Genomic DNA, 21,980 nt, shown 5'->3' on the forward strand with positions numbered 1-21,980 from the left:
ATCTATTCAGTCTTGGGCTTTTTGACTGTCTATACTCAACCCTTGTGGATCCATCTGGATCCAACTCCAAGACTCTTGAGCTGTTCACTGTAGGGTATATTTGCCAATCTATATATAGTTTCTATATAACCTTGGATTTGATCAATGTGATTTTGTAGCACTGACCCATCCCTGTAATAACTTCCAGTTGCAGCAATATGCATCTCATCTGCAAATGTAACCATTAATAATTTTATTTTTATTTCAGATCACTGATCAATATATTGAATAGTACTGGGTCAAAAACACATATATGTGCAACTTCATTAGAATCTCTTATCACTGGATAAGTCTTCATTTACACTACCTTTTAAGATCTATCCCTTAGCCATTTTAATGCACTACATGTGTGTTACATTGATTTTGCAGTGTACAATAGTAAGAGTCCTTATGGGAGTATATTAAGTTAATTGCCTTTGCCAAACAAGCCTGTAATCTTATCAAAAATTATAAATTTGACTGACAAGATTTTCTTTCAGATAACTCTTTTGATGGGCTACAAATATTGCTGGAATATTGTTATTGACAAATGTGCATTTTAGCTTCTCTGAAAGCGGAGGGGAACTATCACTCAAGAATGCACATGGGATATTACAATATAACTTTAACTGTATGATCTTGTCCTGATAAAAATTAGCTAAACCAACCTTTGACCCTGACTGAGGAGGGTTAAATTTGGAGTGTTTTAGCTACACTTGCATTCTTGAAGAAACATTCCTATATAACAGTTCCATCACAACAACTTCCACCAATACCATTTGATATCGCTACATTTCTTACATCTGTCTATACACTTAAGTTCTTTACTAATGTCATGTATGCCAGTATAAGCATGATTCAATATGGACTTAGCTTCACACAGCAGAGAGTTATTTTGATAATGTAAAATAAACACATATAACCAAGGGGTTTCCAAATTATGTCACAGTGTGAGACACATTTAACAGCATGTCTGCTGAACCACTTTTTGCCTTATTCCTGGTCATGTGGAATACCGCAATAGTTCTATTCAGTACCGTGTCAAACAGTTAGTGTTTGTACATAATACAGTCACATTAACAAAACAGAATCATAGAAAATTAGGGGCAGAAAGAACCTCAGAAAATCATCTAGTCCATCTCCAACTAAATCATCCCACTCAAGGCTTTGTCTACCCTGGTCCTAAAAACCTCCAAGGATGGAGATTCCACAACCTCTCTGGGTAACCTGTTTCAATGCTCTACCAACGTCCTTGTAAGAAAGCTCTTTTTAATATCTAACCTGAACTTCGCTTGCTGAAACTTTACACCATTGTTCCTTGTTTTGTCATTTGCCACCACTGAGAGAAGTCTAGCTCCACCCTCTTTGGAAATACTCTTCAGTTATTGATGGCTGCTGTTAAATCCCCTCCGTCTTCTCTTTTCCAAACTAAATAAGCCCCCTCACCATTTCCCTTGCTCTCTGCTGAATTCTCTCTGATTTGTCCACATCCATTTCTGTAGTGAGGGGCCCAAAACTGGACACAGTACTCTATATGTGGCCTCTTCAGTGCTGAATAAAGGGGAATAATCACTTCTCTTGATCTCCTAGCAATGCTTGTATGAATGCAGCCCAATATGCTATTAGCCTTCTTCACAACAAGGACACACTGTTGGCTAATATTCAGTTTATTGCCCACTATAATACTCAGGTATTTTCTGCAGAGCAAGTGCTTAGCCAGTCAGTGCCCAGCCTGAACAAGCCTGCAGGACTGTTCCATCTGAAGTGCAGGACTTTGCACTTTTCCTTATTGAACCTCATGAGATTTCTTTTAGTCTAATCCTCCAATTTGTCAAGGTCTCTCCGAATCCTACCCTACCCTCTGGCCTATCTACTACTCTATCCAGCTGGGTGTCATTTGCAAATTTGCTGAGGGTGCACTCCATCCCATCTTGCAGATTGTTGATGAAGATATTGAACAAACCCAGCTCCAGGACTGATCCCTGGGACACTCCACTTGATACCAGCTGCCAATTAGACATCAAGCCATTGATAACTACCCTTTGAGACTGATGCAATAAATGCTTTGTCCTCTTTGAAAAGAAAAGGTAATCTAAGAAACTCTGTTTATTATTCTATTCCATATCTAATGGCTACTCCCATCTACTTCTGTTGTTCTGTTTCTCCTTGCATGCTTCCTTACTATTAGGTCCCTTCCTTCTCATGTAGCCCTTTGCATTTCCCTGCCTTATTTCTTTGTATCAGTCCCTTCTGTTTTGGAGATTTCAATTTCTGGTCTCCTGGGAACATCATTTCCCTAAGGCAGATATTGCTTCTCATCTTTTTCCTATGTTTTGCTTCTAATGGAAACAGATAAACTGTCACTCCTAGTTGCTTCAAACTGCTTTTATTGCCTCTCTTCCTTTTTCTTTTTGTTCTTTATTTGATACAAAGGTGTGGCCTACCTTTGGATGCAGTCAGAATCAAGGAAGTGGAAGCAGTGCCTTGTGGCAGTCTCTCTTTGCCATCTACCAGTTGGATAAACATTGACTTAAAATGCTTACAATTGAAGGTTAGATTACTTAGGAGCACAAGACTGGACTGGAATACACTTCCTGAGGTCACCAAGTTCAATTCCATGCTATTAGAGACAATAACATGTAAACCCAACAACATCAAACTTCATCTTAAATCTATATCAGCTCATACTAGACTCCTGGTTGAGAACCTCACTGTTGTTGTTCTTCTAATTTAAGCCTAATTTTATTCATAGCTAGTTTATATTCTTTGCTCTTTTTGCCAATATTGACCTTTTGTTTCAGGAGGTCTTTTCTCTCCCAGGTGTTGTATCCCATTATAAACTTACAGACAGCAGGCACTCTCTCAGTTATTGTCTTGTTAGAATAAAGCATCCATGGTATTAGAGTATCCCCATCAGACAGCCTTTCAATTGCCCTACCAACTCTTTTCTGTATCTGCTTCGGTTTGAATTTTTCCCTCAACGTGGGTAACCAGAACTGTGTCTATTGTTCCAAAGCACATACTAGGGTGTTTTGTATTTCTCTGTTTTTGGCCTAATAAATCCGCATTTTTAATGACAATTCCACTAATGGCTCAGAGCCATCTTGTGACTGACTAATAAACTCTCCAACACTCCCTCCTTCTGTTTCCTTCCAGCTGAAAAGGTGCCAGCTTATAGCAGAAATTCTTATTATGGTTTCTGTACAAGGTGCTGCACTTTCTCTGTTAAATTCTCATTTGTATGATTTCACTTTACAGGGTATAAAAGTGATACTGGCTCCAAGGAACCCAATTTCCTTTGACTCAAAGGGGGCAATAACTCTGAGGCAGAGGTCTCAGTGGGAAGATGGCATCAATAACAATATTTTTCCTTTCATACAACTGCATCTACTGGTAAGGATGTCCCAGAAATTGATGCAGTGCAATGTTTTCTCTATCTTCATCCCCCTCTCCTTGAGAGTCCAATTCAACCTTCACATGTAGCTGAGAACGAACAGCCGATGGAGAACAATTTAAAGGCAAAGGGGGGCAAATAACCTGATAGCACTGAATCTTTTTAAAATCTAGAAATATTATTAGGCTCTTCGGACAATAAAATCATTTTTTGTTCTGTGTGGTACAGTATCTTGTTCTGTGTGGTACAATGGCTGGGGCTAGTAGGTACTACTAAAGTATCTATGAGTCTTCATAGAAATGCATGTTACAGAAATAGCTAATCATGTAATTTCTTATAAAGCACAAACAGCTAAAATAAATGCCATTACTTTGCGGCAATGTGAACAATAGCATATGAAGTCACAATGATAGAATGAGAAATGTGATTTTTTTTTTAACAGTTATTACTGTAGTCAGACAGTTCTATCATGTTTTTAAAATATGATAAAATAACTACAGTAATAACACTGTACAGTATTTTACAGTAATAACACTAAAAGGAAGGAAAGAACATTTTGAGTGTACCCTAGCAGTTTTAACCAGTTGTCTTTTGACGAGTTATCACCAAAAATTTTCATGTATGTGTAAAGCTTAGCAATATTTTAACCATAATCACTGTTCAAAATAGTACAGGTTGTTACTATGGTATGTTGTTTTATCATTACTGATGTTTGCTGATGCAGTTTAATTTGCTGCCTTCACTGGGAAATGTTATCTGTATCACAAACTTTGGAGTACACATAAAAATAAATACTTGGTTTAAAAATATATAGTTTGACATGCTCATTTTGCTATACACATGCATGCTTTGATAATTTTTTTTGCTGCTGATTAAAAGGTTCTTTTCATTATGGAATAAACAATAGATTGCCTTATATTTTAAATACTTATAGGATTAATGCTGAATATTTATCAGGTCTCAGAAACAAGGACAATCTGTAATTTTCACAGTAACTAGAAGAGAAATCATGTAGGTCCAATGGTTAAGCAAATGCTAAAAGATGACAGAAAGGTAGTAGAAAAGGTATCTGGGTAAAATATTCTACCTATAGAATAGAGTAAATGGGAGTTTTTCTATTAACTTCAAGAACAGGATTTCAACCTGTATTTTTATTTTGTATATCATACTCAACTACTAAACAATCTAAGCATATGCTTAGTGGTATCTTAATATGAAAACGTTTAACTGTATTTGATGAAGTTACGGTGTATTTTTTGCACAGTAATGTTAAAAGCATACACTTGTAGACACGTTATGATGACAACTTCCTGACTATTAAGCAATAACAATACCATAGGCAGAACTGATACTTGCAAAAAACTCAATGGACTGTAAAACTACTGAAATCTGTGCTGGCCATTTCCTTTTGCACCATATTACCCTTACCTCTTTCTTCTTTTATTTCCTCACAAATATTCCTCATTCTTACTTCTTTTTGTAATACCACCATATTCAGATCCTGCTAAATACAGAATTACCTCTCTTTATCCTTTCTTTGAACACTTCATTTCATCCCCCTCTTATTTCCTGGGCTTTTCAATATGCTGTATTTTCTATCCATACTTCTTGCTTATTTTAAGGATTCTATGTCCCTCAGTTTCCTTCCATATTTTCACTCTGCCATTAACCCTTTTATCTTCTCATGCCAACATCTGCCACACCTTCCTCATACACTCAGGCTTGTAATTTAAGGTGCATCAGGGCATCTTTGCACCCAGGGCATCTTTGCACCCAGGGCATCAGCTATACCTGCAGCTGTGTCAGTTGCAGTGGTGCTGATCATGATGGCATAGTGACCTGCTGCCTGAAATTCCCTTGTAAGATATATCAGTCAAGTTCCATAGTTGCACCATTCACATTACTCCTAAATCACCCTGTAAAATCACCTAACAAGAAAAGGGATGTGTTTATAGTTTTAGCTAAAGGAAGAGATCAAGAAACAACAACAACCCTTCACATTATACATATATAATGTACTATTGTCACTGTGAGATGTGTTCAGATTCCATAATGAAAACACCAGACAGGTTTCATATTAATGTCTATATGCTTAACTTGAGTATCAACACATTTCTTTTTCTTCTGTATTTCTTTCATGTTATATCACCATTAATGTTCAATAATGTTTAAACCAGTAATTCACAAGCTGGGTGCTGCAGGACCCTATACTGTCTTAACATACTTTCAAGGGTGTGGCAGGATGCCATGCAATGTTAGCACTGTTAGGAGTAAAAACATAAATCACAAGATAAACCTGGAGATTTCAAATAGGAATCCATAGTGTTAAAACAGTCTGACCTGTTGTTGTTTGAGTTCTCTGCAATGGAAGAATTACTCTATTATTTTTCCACGGTCAAAAAACTAGTGAAAATGGCATTTTCTGAGGGGTGCCATTGGTCTACTCAGGGGTATTTTGAGTCTAATAAGGTTGAGAACTGCTGGTTTAAGCCGTTTGTACTGAAGTCACTTCTGAAAATGGGATACAGGCATTTGTGAAAAGTTCTCCTATCACCTTATTAAGGAGCCCACAGAATAAGAAAAGAAGGTGGAAAAACAGTTCTAATATTTTTGAAAGCAGCTAGACTTTAGAGAATACATATAGAGAATATAATGACATATCCAAGATTTACTGAATGAAAAATGACACAGTGCATTGAAACATATTAATTCTTGGCTTGGGAAACAAACCCTCTTTTAGCAAAGAGAGAAAGGCAAACATGCCTAGGTTTCACTCTGATACTTTCCCAACTTTTGTTTCAAATCTAAAAAAAAGAGAGGCAGCAATTCCAAGAAGATGGAGGCAATGAGCTGAAACAACAAAATACTTAAAAATTTGCATTAAATTTACATTTTATTCTCATAAAACTAGGTTAAAATGTGCATTACTTTTGTTCATCTACTAATAAAAACTAATATGCATAAAGAGAGAGAACAGTTAATGCAGAAACGCACTTGAATCTAGGACAGCGTAAAATGTGCAAACTAATTTCATTATTAGCCACAGACATTATAAAGTTTGTGAACATTTTATGAAACCATTTATCAAATTACAGTATGTTTTATAAAATTAATTATATACATGCTTTGCTTTCTGCTCTACAGTAAATGCTACACATAAGCAAAAGTATAACACTTAAAACATCACATTTTTCAAATATTTTTATATTTATAACCTGGAAGCGTACAAACTCCAGCCTATGTTCACATTAAGTAACTGCTTTTCTTACATGAAGTCAATTGGAATATTCATAGGATTATTTATATGAGCAATGGTTGCAGAGTGAGTCATTACATATCTTTAGTTGGAAGAGAAACTACTGGGTATACGTACAAATTCCTATATTAACACCTTTACATATTTTAAATTTAAACAGAGTTCTTTTTATCTTAAAAAACAAAACCAAGCAACTTCTCAACCTTTAATAGTAAAATCTTTGCTTACTATGCCACATACCGCAAATCTGATTAGCATTTTTCACAGTAGGTAATACCATCTAAAATAAGAAACCCATCTGATATTGTTAGATATTTTACATTATTCTACACGTTTAGACACAATGCATCATAATCTATATTCATTAGAGTTTTAAAATGAAATCTTGAATGCAAATATTCAGCCATACTTCCAAAAATGACTAATAATATCTTTAATATAATGACTAGACTTCCTATGGTGACAGGTTTTTTTTTTTTTTTTTTTTTTTACACACTTCAGAGAATTTCTAGTCCTGCAGAATCAAATTTATTGAGCACCAAAATAAACTACTTTAAAGCTTTTTTCTCTTTTTTTTTCCCAGAAAATGTTGGTATCTAGTTTAGCTTAGTTTTCCGAGAATCTGAGGTAATATAATGAAAACCACAGTTTCATGCTATATTACAGTACATAAAATGAATCTTCACAAGAACATCTATATTTCAATTATATTTTCTACTGTACAGTTCTCATAAACTTTCAGAGTATACAGTAAAGAAATAATTTTCCCTACTACAACAACACAGTGATTAAAGTCAATTAAATCAAAAGTTCTTACGAAACTTAATAGAACGATTTACTCAATTTTAAATTACTATGAAGAAATCTTTGCTTTATTAGAAAAAAACTAGATAACTTAGCTATGAACACTTCCAACTAAATCTTTTAGAACAAAGTCAATTTATCTGAAATCATTTTTTCAGATAAAAATTTGGTGCTGTAGTCCTCAAATCAAATTCCAATACAGAATATATGCTTGGATTCAGTCATATATTACAAAATAGAGAAACAGCAGGGAAATTTGATATTACTAATTATTTCAGTGTCACCCTCATATTTTACTAGAATGGGCCCTTCTAAAACAGAAAATGCTATATTTTAGATACAGCAGCTATTTGGACCTAATGAGCATTCAGATATGCTTTTATCTAAATATTTTTATCCACTACTGTTAATTTATGCCTCTGAGGTCATCTTAACCTGCCCAAATCCAAGCGACCCCATCCATCTGCACAATGACATATTTCAAATGTACTTAAAAATCTTCTAGTACCTGAATTTTCCTGTTCTAATCACTAAAGTATGGAGAAAGCTGATAGGATCATTTCACCTAAATCGATACAATAAAGGCAAATAAGCTGAACATATGGTAATGATTTCCACGGAAAAACATGCTAGTAAATAAGGTTTGCAAGACATTCTCAATCAAATTTATTACATAGGCCAGTGACAGATGTTAAAAAGAAGGCACAATGGGATCTGATGTGTGTGATCCCAACAATTGTGCCTCCTGCCATGACGCATGCCATCCCATCATGTCATGTTGTTGCTGCTGGAGGAGCCTGGGATCATGCTCCTGGGCTCCCCCTGCACCAGCAACTTTTGCTCCTGTGGCTGGGAACCCTGTCAATGTTCGACGCTCCCAACCACAGGAGGGGACTCTGCATTCCTGTGACTGGGAACTCTATCAATTGACTGGGCTCTCAGCTGGGGGAGTTACAGAGAGGTACCCCAGGGAATTTCTCCATAAGTGGAGAAGCTGGGGTTCCCCACTCAGCCAGACCCATCCACCATGATTACAGGTGAATCTGGCTGAGCTGAGAAAAAGTCCTTCTCTGCTCAGCCAGACCTAATCCACAGTCATCATAAGGGCTGGATTTGGGTGAGTAGAAAAAGAGGAGAGATCACATCAGGCAGTCAGCAAACAGCCAGGCATCTCTTCCACACCTCCACTGAGGATCCTAGTTTAGAGAGCAGGTAGGGGGCTTTGCTTTACTGCTCTAGTCCCCTCCCGCACAGGTCTAGGACAGGAGAGGAATAGTGGGGCTAAGCTCCTAGCCCTGTTTCCCAAACCAGCCAGTCTAGGGAAGAGGTAGGAAACACTGCCTATTAGATTAGATTGGGAAGGGAGTGTACAAACGTTTATTCTTGCAAGAGAATTTTTCTTGCTAGGGAGATCATGGAAAATCTTTTTCCTGGAAAGGGCATGTTTCCCCTGGGAGAAATTGAATGAACACTTGTATATTTGTCATTTCTACTAGAAGAATGGCAATTTTCCCAGTCAAATGTAACACCTGTACATAGCGGAAGGTAAACTGAACCAAACTGAGTTTTCTAACTAAACTCAGTAATTTCAAGTTCATCTACTGCTACTATGAATTTGTAATTTGTATGGTTACCATACACCTCCGTAGATCCAGGAATGCAGATACACATACAGGCCCTACTTCTATAAGGACAGTAACTTTTGATTATATTACAGTTTAGACACCAGACTTAGACTAACAAAAAACAGTATTCAGGGTTTAAAGAATGTCAAGGTATGTGTAATACCTTTCATTTTTAATAAATGAAACATAATGCATAATCATTGCACTGTTCTCCCTTTAACTACACTGATGAGCCACAATCTAGTGACTAAGTTTAAAAAAATAAGTGGTCTTTGTAACATATAGTACCTATCTGCATCAGAAAACAGTTCCACTTCAATAATATTCCTGTACTGATGATAGACTATAATGGGCTAGTTATAATATTTTTTTATAATACATTATCCAACATAATCTTTTTCAGCTTTTATTAAAGCTTGTAAAATGTACCTTAAGCTAAAAAAATACTAATCATCTATTTACTGGAACACAAATGTTGAAAAAAATTAAACATTAACGGAGTTAAGGGCAACTTTTTAAAACAAACAAACAAACAAACAAACAAATAATGATACAATCTGGACTAAACTGCAATAATCACCAAGACTGGTAAAAGAAAATGATGATGCATTTGCTGTCTTTAATTTTAAAAAGTAGAATTAGCATAGGATAAATAGCCCCAGGACAATTTCACACAAAATGGAGTGAAACTCTTTAAGATAAAGATTATTCTAGAAGCATTTGTAATTCTTACAATGTATATCCATAAATATCCTTTGAAAACTATATTGGACAAACAAGGTGGATATATAACTGCTATTGTATAGAAAACAAGCATCTGTTAAATCAAGCACAGGCTCAGGTTCATCTCTGCCTGGCCATTCCCCTTGCTCCTCTACAAGGAGTTGAGCACTATAATACATCAGTTAGTTTTGAAATAGAACGCTGCTCAGTTCACAGAGGTTATGGAGAGATGCCTTAAGTCTCTTGAGAACGACTGCCTTATAGTGCACTTTTATGATACTGACATGTGCTCTGTGAATTGCAAATGGAGCAATACCCATCTACAGTAAAAGCCTGCCGAGCTGAATCCTAGAAACCAGATCTATCCAAGCTATTTCTGTAGCTAGAAATGTCCAATTCTTAGAACTCACAGGTGAAAGTAAGACACAATGGAATAAAGTTTAAGTGATAGGCTCCAAATTAACCAAATACTGAGAAGAGTTAATCTTACCATGCCCATTTTCCACCATGGGAAAAAAATAAATCATCATGGTGAAAAGGGAAATAGGCATGGGAGCCAGCTATCACCCTCCCCTGACCATGTAATGATACAAGGCTCCCAAAAGAAGCTAGGAGGCTGGGGTATTCCAGCACAAGCAATTCTTATCTTTCTCTTCAGAAAGCAGCACATCTCCTTTCTTGAGGGATTCTTGTGCATGATGAGATACGGGAAAAAGGCAATTTCCAGATACTCCTCCCACCTCCACCAACCTTCATATATGCACTTCCTTCCAAAGTGCAACTCACTTCAGTCCAGTCAAATGTCTTTCCATCCCTCCTGGCAGAGGAAGGAAAACAGTGTACCTCAACGACTGCGCTATGCCTCAAGAGACGTCATTTCCCAGGTAGATAAAAGCCCAGACATTTGGAACTTGAAGCAAGATCATTAAAAATAAGCCACTTACTTGTTTTTCAGCTTGCCCATAATCAGGTCCTTGTGTTGGCAAGAAGTGGCAAATATGTCCATTATTTTTTGCTTTCTCACGAAGAGCCATAGCAGTTCGTACAGTGGCATTTCTAGCATGAACAAACACCATCACCTTAAGATAGAAAGAAAGATGCTTGTTGAGAAAGTACAAAATGCTCAATAAAATTATGAAGTTCCCTGCAAGGAAAAGAAGGTGATAATGCTAAAACAAATAGCATTTCTTTTTTTATTACTGAGTACTCTAACAAGATCAGAAATGTTCCACTTGTGTATATTTCTGCAAAGCAATCATTCTTTATGACTCTGAAAAATTACAAAATATTTTCAAACATAAATAAAGTTTCTGTTTGAATAACAACTGAAACAGAGCAGGGATTTCTCTAGGAGTTCAAGAGGGAAATGTTATAAAGCAAAAGAATGGGGAAATCAGGGACACAGCTCAAAGGGAGAAGTGGGTGCTTAACGTTGCCTGCACCTTTGCAAATCCCTCCCTCAGGACTTTTGTAATAAATATTTTAAGTTTTCTAGTTTCTGAAACAAATCTTGCTTCTTGCTTAGGCTGTTTTCTATCACACAGAATGCTCTATATGCAACAACTGGATACTTGAGAAGCTCCCTGATATAAAGGAATTTCCAGGGACCAACAACAGGCTTCACACACTCCTCAAATATGGAGTGGGGTGTGTTGCTACAAGAAAACAGGGTAGCCAAAATGTGTATAAGGTCACCTACTGCCAAAACATCTCCTTGGAAGCTCCTGTTACTGTTTCTAGATACTATGTAGTATATTCCCCAAGTACTTTTAAAAATAAAGTTGCAATATTAATGGCAATTTCCTTAACAATTTCAAGAGACAAATGGACACACAAAACCTGCATTCATATTCATATAAGAATGATTATGAGATTTTCCATCAGGACATTCTAAATTAAGAGAGCTATGCAAAACTGAGGTGTGTATATTCAATTACTTTGTAAAAGAAAATGATTTAAACAGACAAGGACAACAAATACAATTATTATACCACAAAGGAACTATGTATTTTCTTTAAACTTAAATAAAATGTGCTCACAAGGTATATTACCACATGTATGTTGTGTGATTCCTACTGTAATGTAGAAGGCAGGAGACGATTTTGTCTTATTGGTGAGAAGAATCATGGATATCTTAAGATGCCCCTTCTATTCTGGTTTGGGTGGAAGGAGAGATGAAAAAAAGCACCAGAACCAGAGATGCATAAGCAGTGGCAATTTACCCAGGGCCCAGATCAGAAGCCCAAGCCCTCTTACACCTGGGATAAGAACAGGGCTGAATGCTATAACCTGCCATGTTAGCAACCTTTTATTTTCTTTTTGGGGGTTAGAAAGGAATTTTTTTTCCCACTCACACTGGTTTTTTTTCCATTTGCCTTTAGGCAGGTCAAGGGTCTAGTTGGATCAATAACTAGATAAGAAGGGTTCAAGCTGCTGCAATTTAGTAGATGGCAGCTGGCCAGTACAGGTACTTGTTCAATAGGGGAGTTGACTTCCATGATAAATTGGAGCTGGAAGTAGATGTCTAGCCATCAAATGGTAGGATAACCTGAACTCTACAATTTATTTCCAGGTAGAGATTCCTTAAAAATTAATGGAATTGCAGCCTACTTAAACTCTATCCTTACATCTTATCTTGTTTGGTTTTCCCGTATGGCAAAGACAATTTCCTGCATAAACTAACTGGAAAGCCAAAGTGAAAAATACCTAATAGTGTCAGGGATAGTCAATATGCCTGCCAAAATGGGAAACTCTTGAGTTCCATATGTAGCAAATGAGCAGATTTGTGAAAATATTCTGTTGAAAGAATCAAAGCACATTGAAAAAAATTAAATGGGAGGGAGGACACAAACTGCTATTTAGTCACTTCCCTAAAATAACGAAAAATGTAAACAGGATAAATAAACTAAAGCTTATGAAGCATTCATACTAAAACAATGGAAAACAGAGAAGCTTCTTTCATCCCCCCACTCGCCCCCCATGCCATTTGTTTGGAGTGCGGCATACATAAGACTTCAATAAATGGAGATCTAATACATTTTCCCTTGTACGTATAAAGGGAATATACCTTCATGCTAGCCCAAGAAGAGAGTGGAGACTGTACCTGGTATCCAGGGAGGTGGAATCCCGTTCTTTTGAACAACGTTGGTGGTTTAAACAATTGTTTGGATTAGTGCATGAATTTCCAGACAAGATCTAGTTTACCTTGAGCCTTTGAGAAAAACTTTCAGCACTGGCCTTAGGACCAAACTTCAATACATTATCAATTTATTTAAAAGAAAGCAGCATTAAAGATTTATTCTACACTAGAAAAGCACTTGATGTTTTACTGAGCAAGTTCAATATATAGCCTTTGCTCAAAGGGTTTACAATTTAAGAACAGAAAAATGAAGTCAGATGACAGAACAGATTAAGTCTGAAAAGGTGATATATTTTTTGATTACCCCGGTAATTAATATGTGATTCATGATGACAATTATTCAGTAAGTGTAAGTGTTTAAATATAGTTACAGCACACTTCCAAATTAACCCTTTATAACATTATGGATCATGCAACAGTGGGTTCTCAATGACTAGAACATTCTCAGATGTCATCATGGATGGTAGCATCTCCGTACGTGGACTGGCGTGCCTACCACTCTGCTGGCAGGCTTTGTCCTCAAAGAACCCTTCGGTCAGTCCACACAATAGTTGATAACACAAACCATATCCGTTGATGCAAACAACAAGCAAGCAAAGATAAAAAACATTTTGCCTTTCTCCAGAAGGTAGGAGTGGGCATTTTAACTCCGGTCCTTCCTAGAAGCAAGGCCATCTTGATTTCAGTGTGCCTCTTGGCTGCAACTGCTCCTTCCCCAGGTCCAGCTGCTTGCTTTCTCTCCCTTCAGGCTTTTAACTGCTAGCTAACCACCCACAGCTGGGCTCCTAACCCAGCAATGTCTTAAAAGGCCAGACTTCCCTGTTACAATCCCAATTTCTTATAATTTACGTGGCACAGAATGAATTTTAAATCTTTAAAATCTCCCAAATTTGTGAGAGAGAAAGCACATGGGAGCATAGTTCATGTCTCTTGAATTTTAATCAATTATTTCAGTATGAATTTCTAATTTATCATCCTGTAATTTATTGACTAGAACTAAGACAAAGATAGAACAACAACAACAACTCAAAAAACAGTAATACCGTTGTATTAAAGTAAATCATAGGGTTTCTTTTTGGTAAGCTCTATTGTATTAGAGGCTTGTGTGTCGAAGACTTCACTGTGAAAATACCACAAGGTTCTGAACATGCAAACCATACTTAATTTTATTGTTTATTAATTTATTTCCTTACTGAATTGAGGTATATGAATATTTCAATCTACACTGTAAACAACCTAGGTTCATCTGACAAAAGTAAACTTAAAGCTGAGAAAACAGTGCAAATATGAGTAGGTACCAGGCAGTAAGCCATAACAAGAACTCTGGATTCTAGCCAGGTAATCTGGAAAACTTTTAAATTAGGAAAAAAGGGTAAAAATGTTTGACACTTAGGCTGTTTGCTTTAAAAAATGTCACAGACGCTTTAGCTATTTTTTGTTTTATGATTTAACCACCAAATAGATTTGCTCACTGGTTTTACACGCTATTTAATCTGTTTTAGACTCAATTTTCATGTTCAGTCTTGCAGTAATTTTGGAATCACCTGCCTCTACTTCAAAACCAAGAAGATTAGGTCCTGCATGACATTTATGTAGTTTAAGTATTAAGTTGAAGTGTATTAAAATAAATGTATTTCTGCATATTTTGGTAAGATATTGACAAATATGCAATTGGTTCTTCTGACCTTTAGTGAACTCATAATCAAGAACAACTGAAGTGTTTTCTTACTTTTTGTCTAAAACTGCTACAAGGTATGTGACACGAATGGAAAAAGAAATAGACAAAGCTACAGTAATAAATCTTTAGAAGGTGGAAAGGAAGTAATAAAAACCCACATAGATAATGCCAAAAACGTGTAAGTAAGCATAAATTTAAATCCAATAAAGCTCTTAATTAACTAGGATCTGCCATTTCTGCTTGTTTTAATAAAATAAGAAGAGTGCAGGGCACACTAGGTAACACAACCAAAGCATCTGGATAATAGTGCCAAAATATATTTTTAAGTTTTATACGTTTGCATAAATAAAAGAAGCAACATCAGAAATCAGTTCAGGCCAGGGACAGGTGCTCATTTCAGCCCGCTAGCTGGAGAGCAATACAGGACTGCTTTCCAGTCAGGGACCACTAGTGGGTTGCTCCTTGGGTCAAGCCTGCCCTTAGGGGAACCCCCTGATTGACAGTCTCTTCTCTCCACTTCCAGATACCCCCAGAAAGTTTCCAGCTTTGGAAGAATGCCCTTCTGTCCCACCAATCAGCTGAGGCCATTATCCCAGGAAGGTTCCTGCCACAGAAGAAAAGCCCCTGCTCTGTGCACTTCCCCAGTGCTATATAAATGGTTTTTCTTCAGGCACAGATGTAATTTTTGGACTCAACGATAACAATAAGCAACTGACAAGTAAAGTGCACTGTAGGAGAAGGAATCTGGCCAGCTGTATCCCCCTTCCTTTGAAAAAATCCTTTGAAAAGACATTTTGAAAAAGGACACTGAACTTTTTAAAATTATTTTAATCTAAAGAATTTATATATTTACTTCATTTAGCAAAATCATTTATCCTTCATGGAACTTGAAACCCCTTCTCTATTACTTTCTTAGTAATGTTTAGTTGATGACAAAATAAATAAATAAGACTTTGAAGATTAGTAGTCTGTAGCATATCAGTTTAAACTGAAGAAATTACTTTGAAAAACTAGACTCTCTATCCCCAAGGACAAGTAAAATCAATGACTGGCTCAGGCCTCTCTTTGGTCAGAGTAGGCTGTCCTGTTAATAATAACAACAAAAAACAACAACAACAATAATAACCCAGGGCCTGCCAGAGTTAAACAGAAGTGGAAGCCATTATAATGTATCTTGGGAAAAGGGCACTGATCAAGTCAGTCCCATCAACACTTAAATTTAGTGGGGAGTATAGTGTAACAACATATATACAGCAACTTAAAACTAGTTAGGGACACAGAATAGTCTATGATGAAAGAAAATTAAAACTATCTGTTTAAAAAGTAGCAAATGTCAAAATACCAGCCATCAGCAACAATGCCACATGGAGAAGCATTTGTACCATGACATGGCAACTGACAGCAATCAAATAAATGCATCATGATCTAATGTTCATGCTATTGTCTGCTACTGTGATCTTTCTAAAAACACTAGATGGGCAAAGAAACAAAGGAGTATACCCCAGAACAAAATTCTCCTACAACCAAAACACTTGAAAATGGCTCTGAACCTGGTATATTCCAAGACAGCTTTGAGATTAGAAGAAAAAGACCTAAGAACGTCTTTTCAGGTCTGAGCCCTACCCCAGGGGGCTGCTGTGAAGCTACTCTTAACAGATGCATCCTCTACCCTTACTACCACTGTGTAGAAACGAATGCAATGGGCCAGATCCACAGGGGACACCTAGACCTGCAAGTTTCTTCCCCTTGTGCTGCCACTTCCCCAAGGAAGAGCGTAAGGTTGACCCAAGATAGCACCTTATTTCAGCATCACAGATCTTCTGCTCTAACCTGGACTCTGCTGAAGGAATCTCTGCCAGCTAAGTGGCCCCTACTTTTGGGTTATAAAAGAAGAAATTATAGGTCCTATTCTTCATGGAGAAGGTCAGCCTAATATCACCTGCCCAGAAGTCACTCCTTCTATAGGCAACCAGTAAGGAGATAAACAACAAAAGGTTTTATTATAAAAACACAGCAAGCATAAGAAACCAATAATCATATATTGAAATACATAGATTCATAGATTACAAAGCTGGAAGGGACCTTGGAAGATCAAGGGGTCCAGCCCCCTGCAACAAGTAGGAAAGATAACTGGGGGTCAGGTGACCCCAGCAAGGTGACTGTCTAGTCTCCTCTTGAAGGCTTCCAGGGTAGGTGATTGTGCCACCTTTGGAGGGAGCTTATTTCACAGTCTGGACACCCTGACTATGAAGTAGCTTCTCCTAATGTTGAGCCTGAAATAGTCTTCCAGGAGTTTGTGGCCATTACTCCTGGTGTTCCCCAAGGGTGCCTTGGTGAACTCCCCTCATGTTGCAGTAAGCTGCTGCCAAGTTGCCTCTCAGCCTTCTCTTTTTCAGGCTGAAGAGTCCCAGATCCCTCAGCCTTTCCTCGTATGACTTGCCATGTAAGACTCTGATCATACGGGTGGCTCTTCTTTGGACTCTCTCAAGCTTGTCCATGTCCTTGTTAAAGTGTGGTGCCCAGAACTGGATGCAGTAGTCCAGCTGCGGTCTCACCAGTGCCGAGTAGAGCGGAAGAATCGCCTCCTTGGTTTTGCTGTAGATTCATCGATTGATGCATACTAGAGTATTATTTGCCCTACTGGCTACAGCTTCCCACTACCAGCCCATATTCGTACTGTGGCCTATTATTACCCCCAGGTCCCTTTCATTTGTGGTGCTAGTCAGTCTGGTGCTGCCAGGCCTGTAGGTGTGTTGAGGGTCGCTCATCCTGAAGTGGAGCACTTGACATTTCTTGACGCTGAACTTAATCAGATTTGGATCCATCCAACTTGCTAGCCTGTCTAGGTCTGCCTGTATCTGTAGCCTATCTTCAAGCTTGACCATGCTTCCACATAACTTGGTGTCATCTGCAAACTTGGCTAGCTCATACAGATAAAACAAATGAAAATAGCAGAACACTGACCCACTCTTATCCTACTCTTTAAATTCAAAGATGCAGCCCTCAGTTAGCTTCAAGGGTCTAAATACAGCCTCTGGCTCTTCCCATTAGAGCTTCCTGTGTGACCCCCCTGCCCCTAGCTTTCTTTTCCAGGTCTATCTGGCTGGAGAATCTGCCTCCCCCTTGTATCTGGGAATACTGAAAACAAAAGTCATGCTCTCTCAGCAGGCTGATGTACCTTCGCCTGTCATTTCTAGGGCGCTCACATTATGTCAGCAGCTTCCTGACCTCCCACCCACATCCTTTTTAGATACAAAGATTCATTAATTTGATATGCTGTTTCTCTGGTGTGATGGTTTGACCAGCTAGGTTTTAGGCTTCTTTTAAAACATAAATATACTGTTGTCTGAGGCCAGAGGCACATCCACTTGGAGGACCACAACACAAACCAAGTCAAATGCTATTTTTTAACCACTGACTTCTTTAAATGTGAACAGCCCTGCGATGTTCAAATTAATCACTGCCGTAGTAACAACCTGAGCTGAAATATAAAGATATATCAAAATTACATTTATTTCCAATAATATAGCATATACAAATATGACGAGAACGGAACTGAATATAGCTTTGCACTAGCTACAATTAGAGATGAAAAACTACAAAAGCAAACCTAGCGCATGTCACACAGTGAAACCTGAAAGTAAATTTGTCTTGGGGTAACTCCATAACAGGCCCTACCTCAGAAGAAGACTGCTGCAGCTTCTACATTAAAAGCTATTCTGAACAGATGCACTCTTGACCCTTCCTGCCACTGTCAAACAAGCTTTAGATAAAGTGCCCTCATTAATACTTTGAAGCACAGGGATGCTGATACACAAGATGCACCAAGCGCTCTAATTTAAGCGCCACCCCCTGGACCCCCAGAGCATATGTAAAGATGCCCGGAGGTACTGGATTTAATGTGCATTAATGAACGTGTAGACATACCCTATTTGTTGGCATAGAAGTCTTTTATTGGATCTAGCCCAAAACCTTTCTAAACCAAGAATGAATTTATACTGTATCATTCAATTTTTCATTATTTCAATGACTTCAGAAGAGTTGCACTGATATAAAATCAGGATACCAAAATAAATACAATAAAGGGCTTTTAGACTCTTTCCACACAGCTACCATTATCTCAATTTAATTACTACCAATGTAGAATCCGGTCCTGGATTCCATGCGTTTGAAATCTTTCAAAATATAACAGCATAAAGACAAAGAGAATACAGCATTTCTGGCATTGTAGCACTACCTAAGCTCATCCAGAAGTCATTATTTCCAAAAAATGAAGCGGAAAGAAAATCTTTAGTTGGACCACTGTTTTCCAAGGACCATTCTTCCACACACAGCAAACATGTTCCAAAAATAGAAAGGAACTTCCACTTTCTCCTAACAAGCATTTTGAGTAGTTTCATTCTGGCTTTCTATATTTATAATGGATCCTTTTGTAATATTTTTTTGGACATTAAAACTGTGGTCATTAAACATCAATTCCAGCCCACTAAAAATAACCATATGGATTTATTTCACAACTAAGTATCTTGGCAAAGATTTCTGGAAGCCCTAGGAAGGCCTGCCTTTCTAGAAAACGTCCCTTTAATTTTTTTGTGATCTTATTTCCTATGGTGCTCTAGTTATTCCTGATGCTCCTTACGGGCAGTACTTTAATGTCTACATTTCATAAGCAGAGAGAGGTAGTTATTATTAACTATGTTAGTCTGAAGGCAGGAAGTCCCTTCACAGAATCTAATGAAGTTAGCCACTGCTTTTGAAAGCTTCTGCTATGCATCTCTGATTTAGTTTGTCTGTAAGGTCTAAATCTACCATGACCTCTACGTTTTATGCGCAAATGTGTATGTTTTCCCGCAGATCAGGTACAGATATGCTAAATTCTAGATTTCAGCTATTCCATTAAAAAAAATGTATTTTTACATTTTAAATCAACTTTTTTACTATTAACTCCTACTTTTACTATTAACTATATTAACTCCTCTTCTCCAGCTGAAGTAAATTTAAAGAAGCTTGATTAAAACTGACTCAGCATTTTTTGTATTTTTTGAAATTTCATCTCAAATAGTAAATCATTTACTTTATATTAATTGGAAAGAAATGCCAACTATTTATAAGGAAATATTACAAAAGTGATAGTTCTCCATTTTGAAAAGGTACAGAAGCCAAGTTCCACATATTCATTACATTTCAGTAATATATAATATTCTAATAGCTATTAATCAACTTTTTTCACATACCACTTCAGATTATCAACTAGGGTGTCAAATATTTTGCCTGCTGAAATACTTTAATGCTACATAACACACATGCTATCTTAATATTTATGTGCTATACAACAGTTGTGTTATTAGGTAACATCCAAGATTTTATGACATTTTAATCTAGACATCTGCTATTTTTTAAAGGGTCTCATTTCTGACGTACTTATTCTTGTATCTGAACTTTCAAGGTAAGAGACTTACGAAAAATATTCCTGTAAAACCCTGCTACTGTTTGTCAAAGATCAAAGTCTTTGATTTCAGATGCCAATGGCAAAAGGTCAGATGACAAAAGGTCAGAGGCTAACACAACAAACTCTGTGGTTGTAATTTATCCCTCTGTATTAACAGTGTTGCATATACACACCCCTACCTGTGCCTCATTTCAAATCGCTTGAGCTTTTCATACGAAAGAGAGAAACTGACCTTGACAGCCCAGCACAAAAGATAAAGTACCTATAGTAACGAGATTAGCTGACTTTAGTAAAGTTGTAAAATTAAATATACTATGCGCACCATCCTGTGACCAAACAGAACCAGTACCACCCAAGTAAAAATAACCCCCCTTTTTTATGAAACCTGAGCAAAAAAAGAAAGCACAAGTGCCAACTCATTAATTATTTACGATTGGCATATAGTATATTGGTCACCTGTGTCAAATAAAACTTTGAAAGAACTTCTGCCCAAAGCAGAGAAAGGAGAACCATGTATACACTCAAGAAAAACAGATTGTGCACAACGAATGTTATCTCTTCCGCCTCAGTATTTTTTTTTTTGGGCGTACCCTCGTCTCGCCTTACCGGTCCGTTTATCTCTCTATCTTTGGCGTTATCTTTCTTATCAAGAGCTCTTAGTAATCTGCAGACTGCAACGGCTTACATGAATCGCTCGGAAGCAACTGTCTTACCCACCCTGTAAACGCTGGGTAACATGATATCTGCATGCTGTAACTAAATCAATCAGCTCCTCTGCCTACGCTGCAGCACATCAGAAGCATAAGTAAAATAAATCTTTTGTGAAACCATCACGCTGTGTTTAAATCATACTGACTCCTGCTCACCGTTATCACCCACCTGCCCGGTCATAAATCCCCCTCCTCGCACCAAGCCGGTCGTGTCGACCCAGGCTCGCAGGTCAAGGGTGCACTGGCGTTAGGGGCGCAACACTGTTCTTCCTGATTTGTGATTTTCCTTTAAATAAACACAGATGTACTTAGGAAAAAATGGTTCACAAAAATAATCTGTTTTACCACCTAGGGCCATGTCCACACGAACGCAGATGTTTGGTTCCCTGGCGACAAGAAGCAGTGGCACACCTTGTGCCGCTGTGAGTTGTCCTTGGGGAACGTCTGTGCCACATGCCCACTGGTGCATGGCAGGTTACCCTGGGTGGAGTAGGGAGGCTGGGACCAGCACTGGTCTGACCCCAGCAACCTTACCTGGGGCCCTGGGGGTTTCCTGGGGCTGTAGCAGTGGCAATCCTGCCACTCTCACAGTCTGGGCAGCAGACAGAGCATGGCTCCAATCAGCCCGGCTCCAGTTTTGAGTGACGTGTGTTGCCTCCATGTGTACTGCTCTGCTGCTTTTTTTTGTGTGTGGATTTTTTGACTCCTGGATACTCTGGATATCCAGGTGTAAAAAAACAAACAAACCGTCCGCTGCTCCCTTGCAGTGCAGACAACAGCTGAATGTGCAGTATGTGGTGCTGCAGACATGGATGCATCTGGACTTGGCCTAGGGGTTTAACTCTCACTGGAAAAAGGACCATGATCACTACTGCCTACCACTATACCTGAAACGTCCCAGGAAACTATTTCACTGATTATAACTACAAACTTTGTTTGGGCTGAAATTTTCTGTGTTAGTTGTTAGCCTGAAGATTAGTTTTTATCCAGAATCAGCTAAAAATTGAAGCTCCAAGTTGGACTTTATGCTACTATCAATAGTAAGACATAAAGGTCTACTAGTAGTAGCCAGTTTCTACAGTGCTCTCAATGACTCCCAGGAAACACAGAAAACTGTGTAAGATTTAAATGGAGGGAAGAAAAGTTGGAATGCGAGATAAAACACTAGGAATACTCTGGCCATA

The 21,980-nt window shown here is 37.8% G+C and overlaps 1 protein-coding gene across 3 annotated transcripts in view; it reads right to left on the reverse strand.

The window, feature by feature from the left end:
• The window catches only part of ASCC3 (activating signal cointegrator 1 complex subunit 3), a 560,200-nt gene that overhangs the window by 236,958 nt on the left and 301,262 nt on the right, over window positions 1-21,980 (reverse strand). For all 3 annotated transcript variants that reach the window (XM_090037230.1, XM_090037224.1, XM_090037218.1), the window contains one exon: window positions 10,765-10,899. In XM_090037230.1, coding sequence (XP_089893356.1) covers window positions 10,765-10,899 — 135 coding nt within the window. The remainder of the gene's footprint in view (window positions 1-10,764; window positions 10,900-21,980) is intronic.

The sequence above is a fragment of the Crocodylus siamensis genome, chromosome 1 (assembly GCF_052110815.1).
Source record: "Crocodylus siamensis isolate JL-2025a chromosome 1, ASM5211081v1, whole genome shotgun sequence".
In the NCBI taxonomy this organism is placed as follows: domain Eukaryota; kingdom Metazoa; phylum Chordata; order Crocodylia; family Crocodylidae; genus Crocodylus; species Crocodylus siamensis.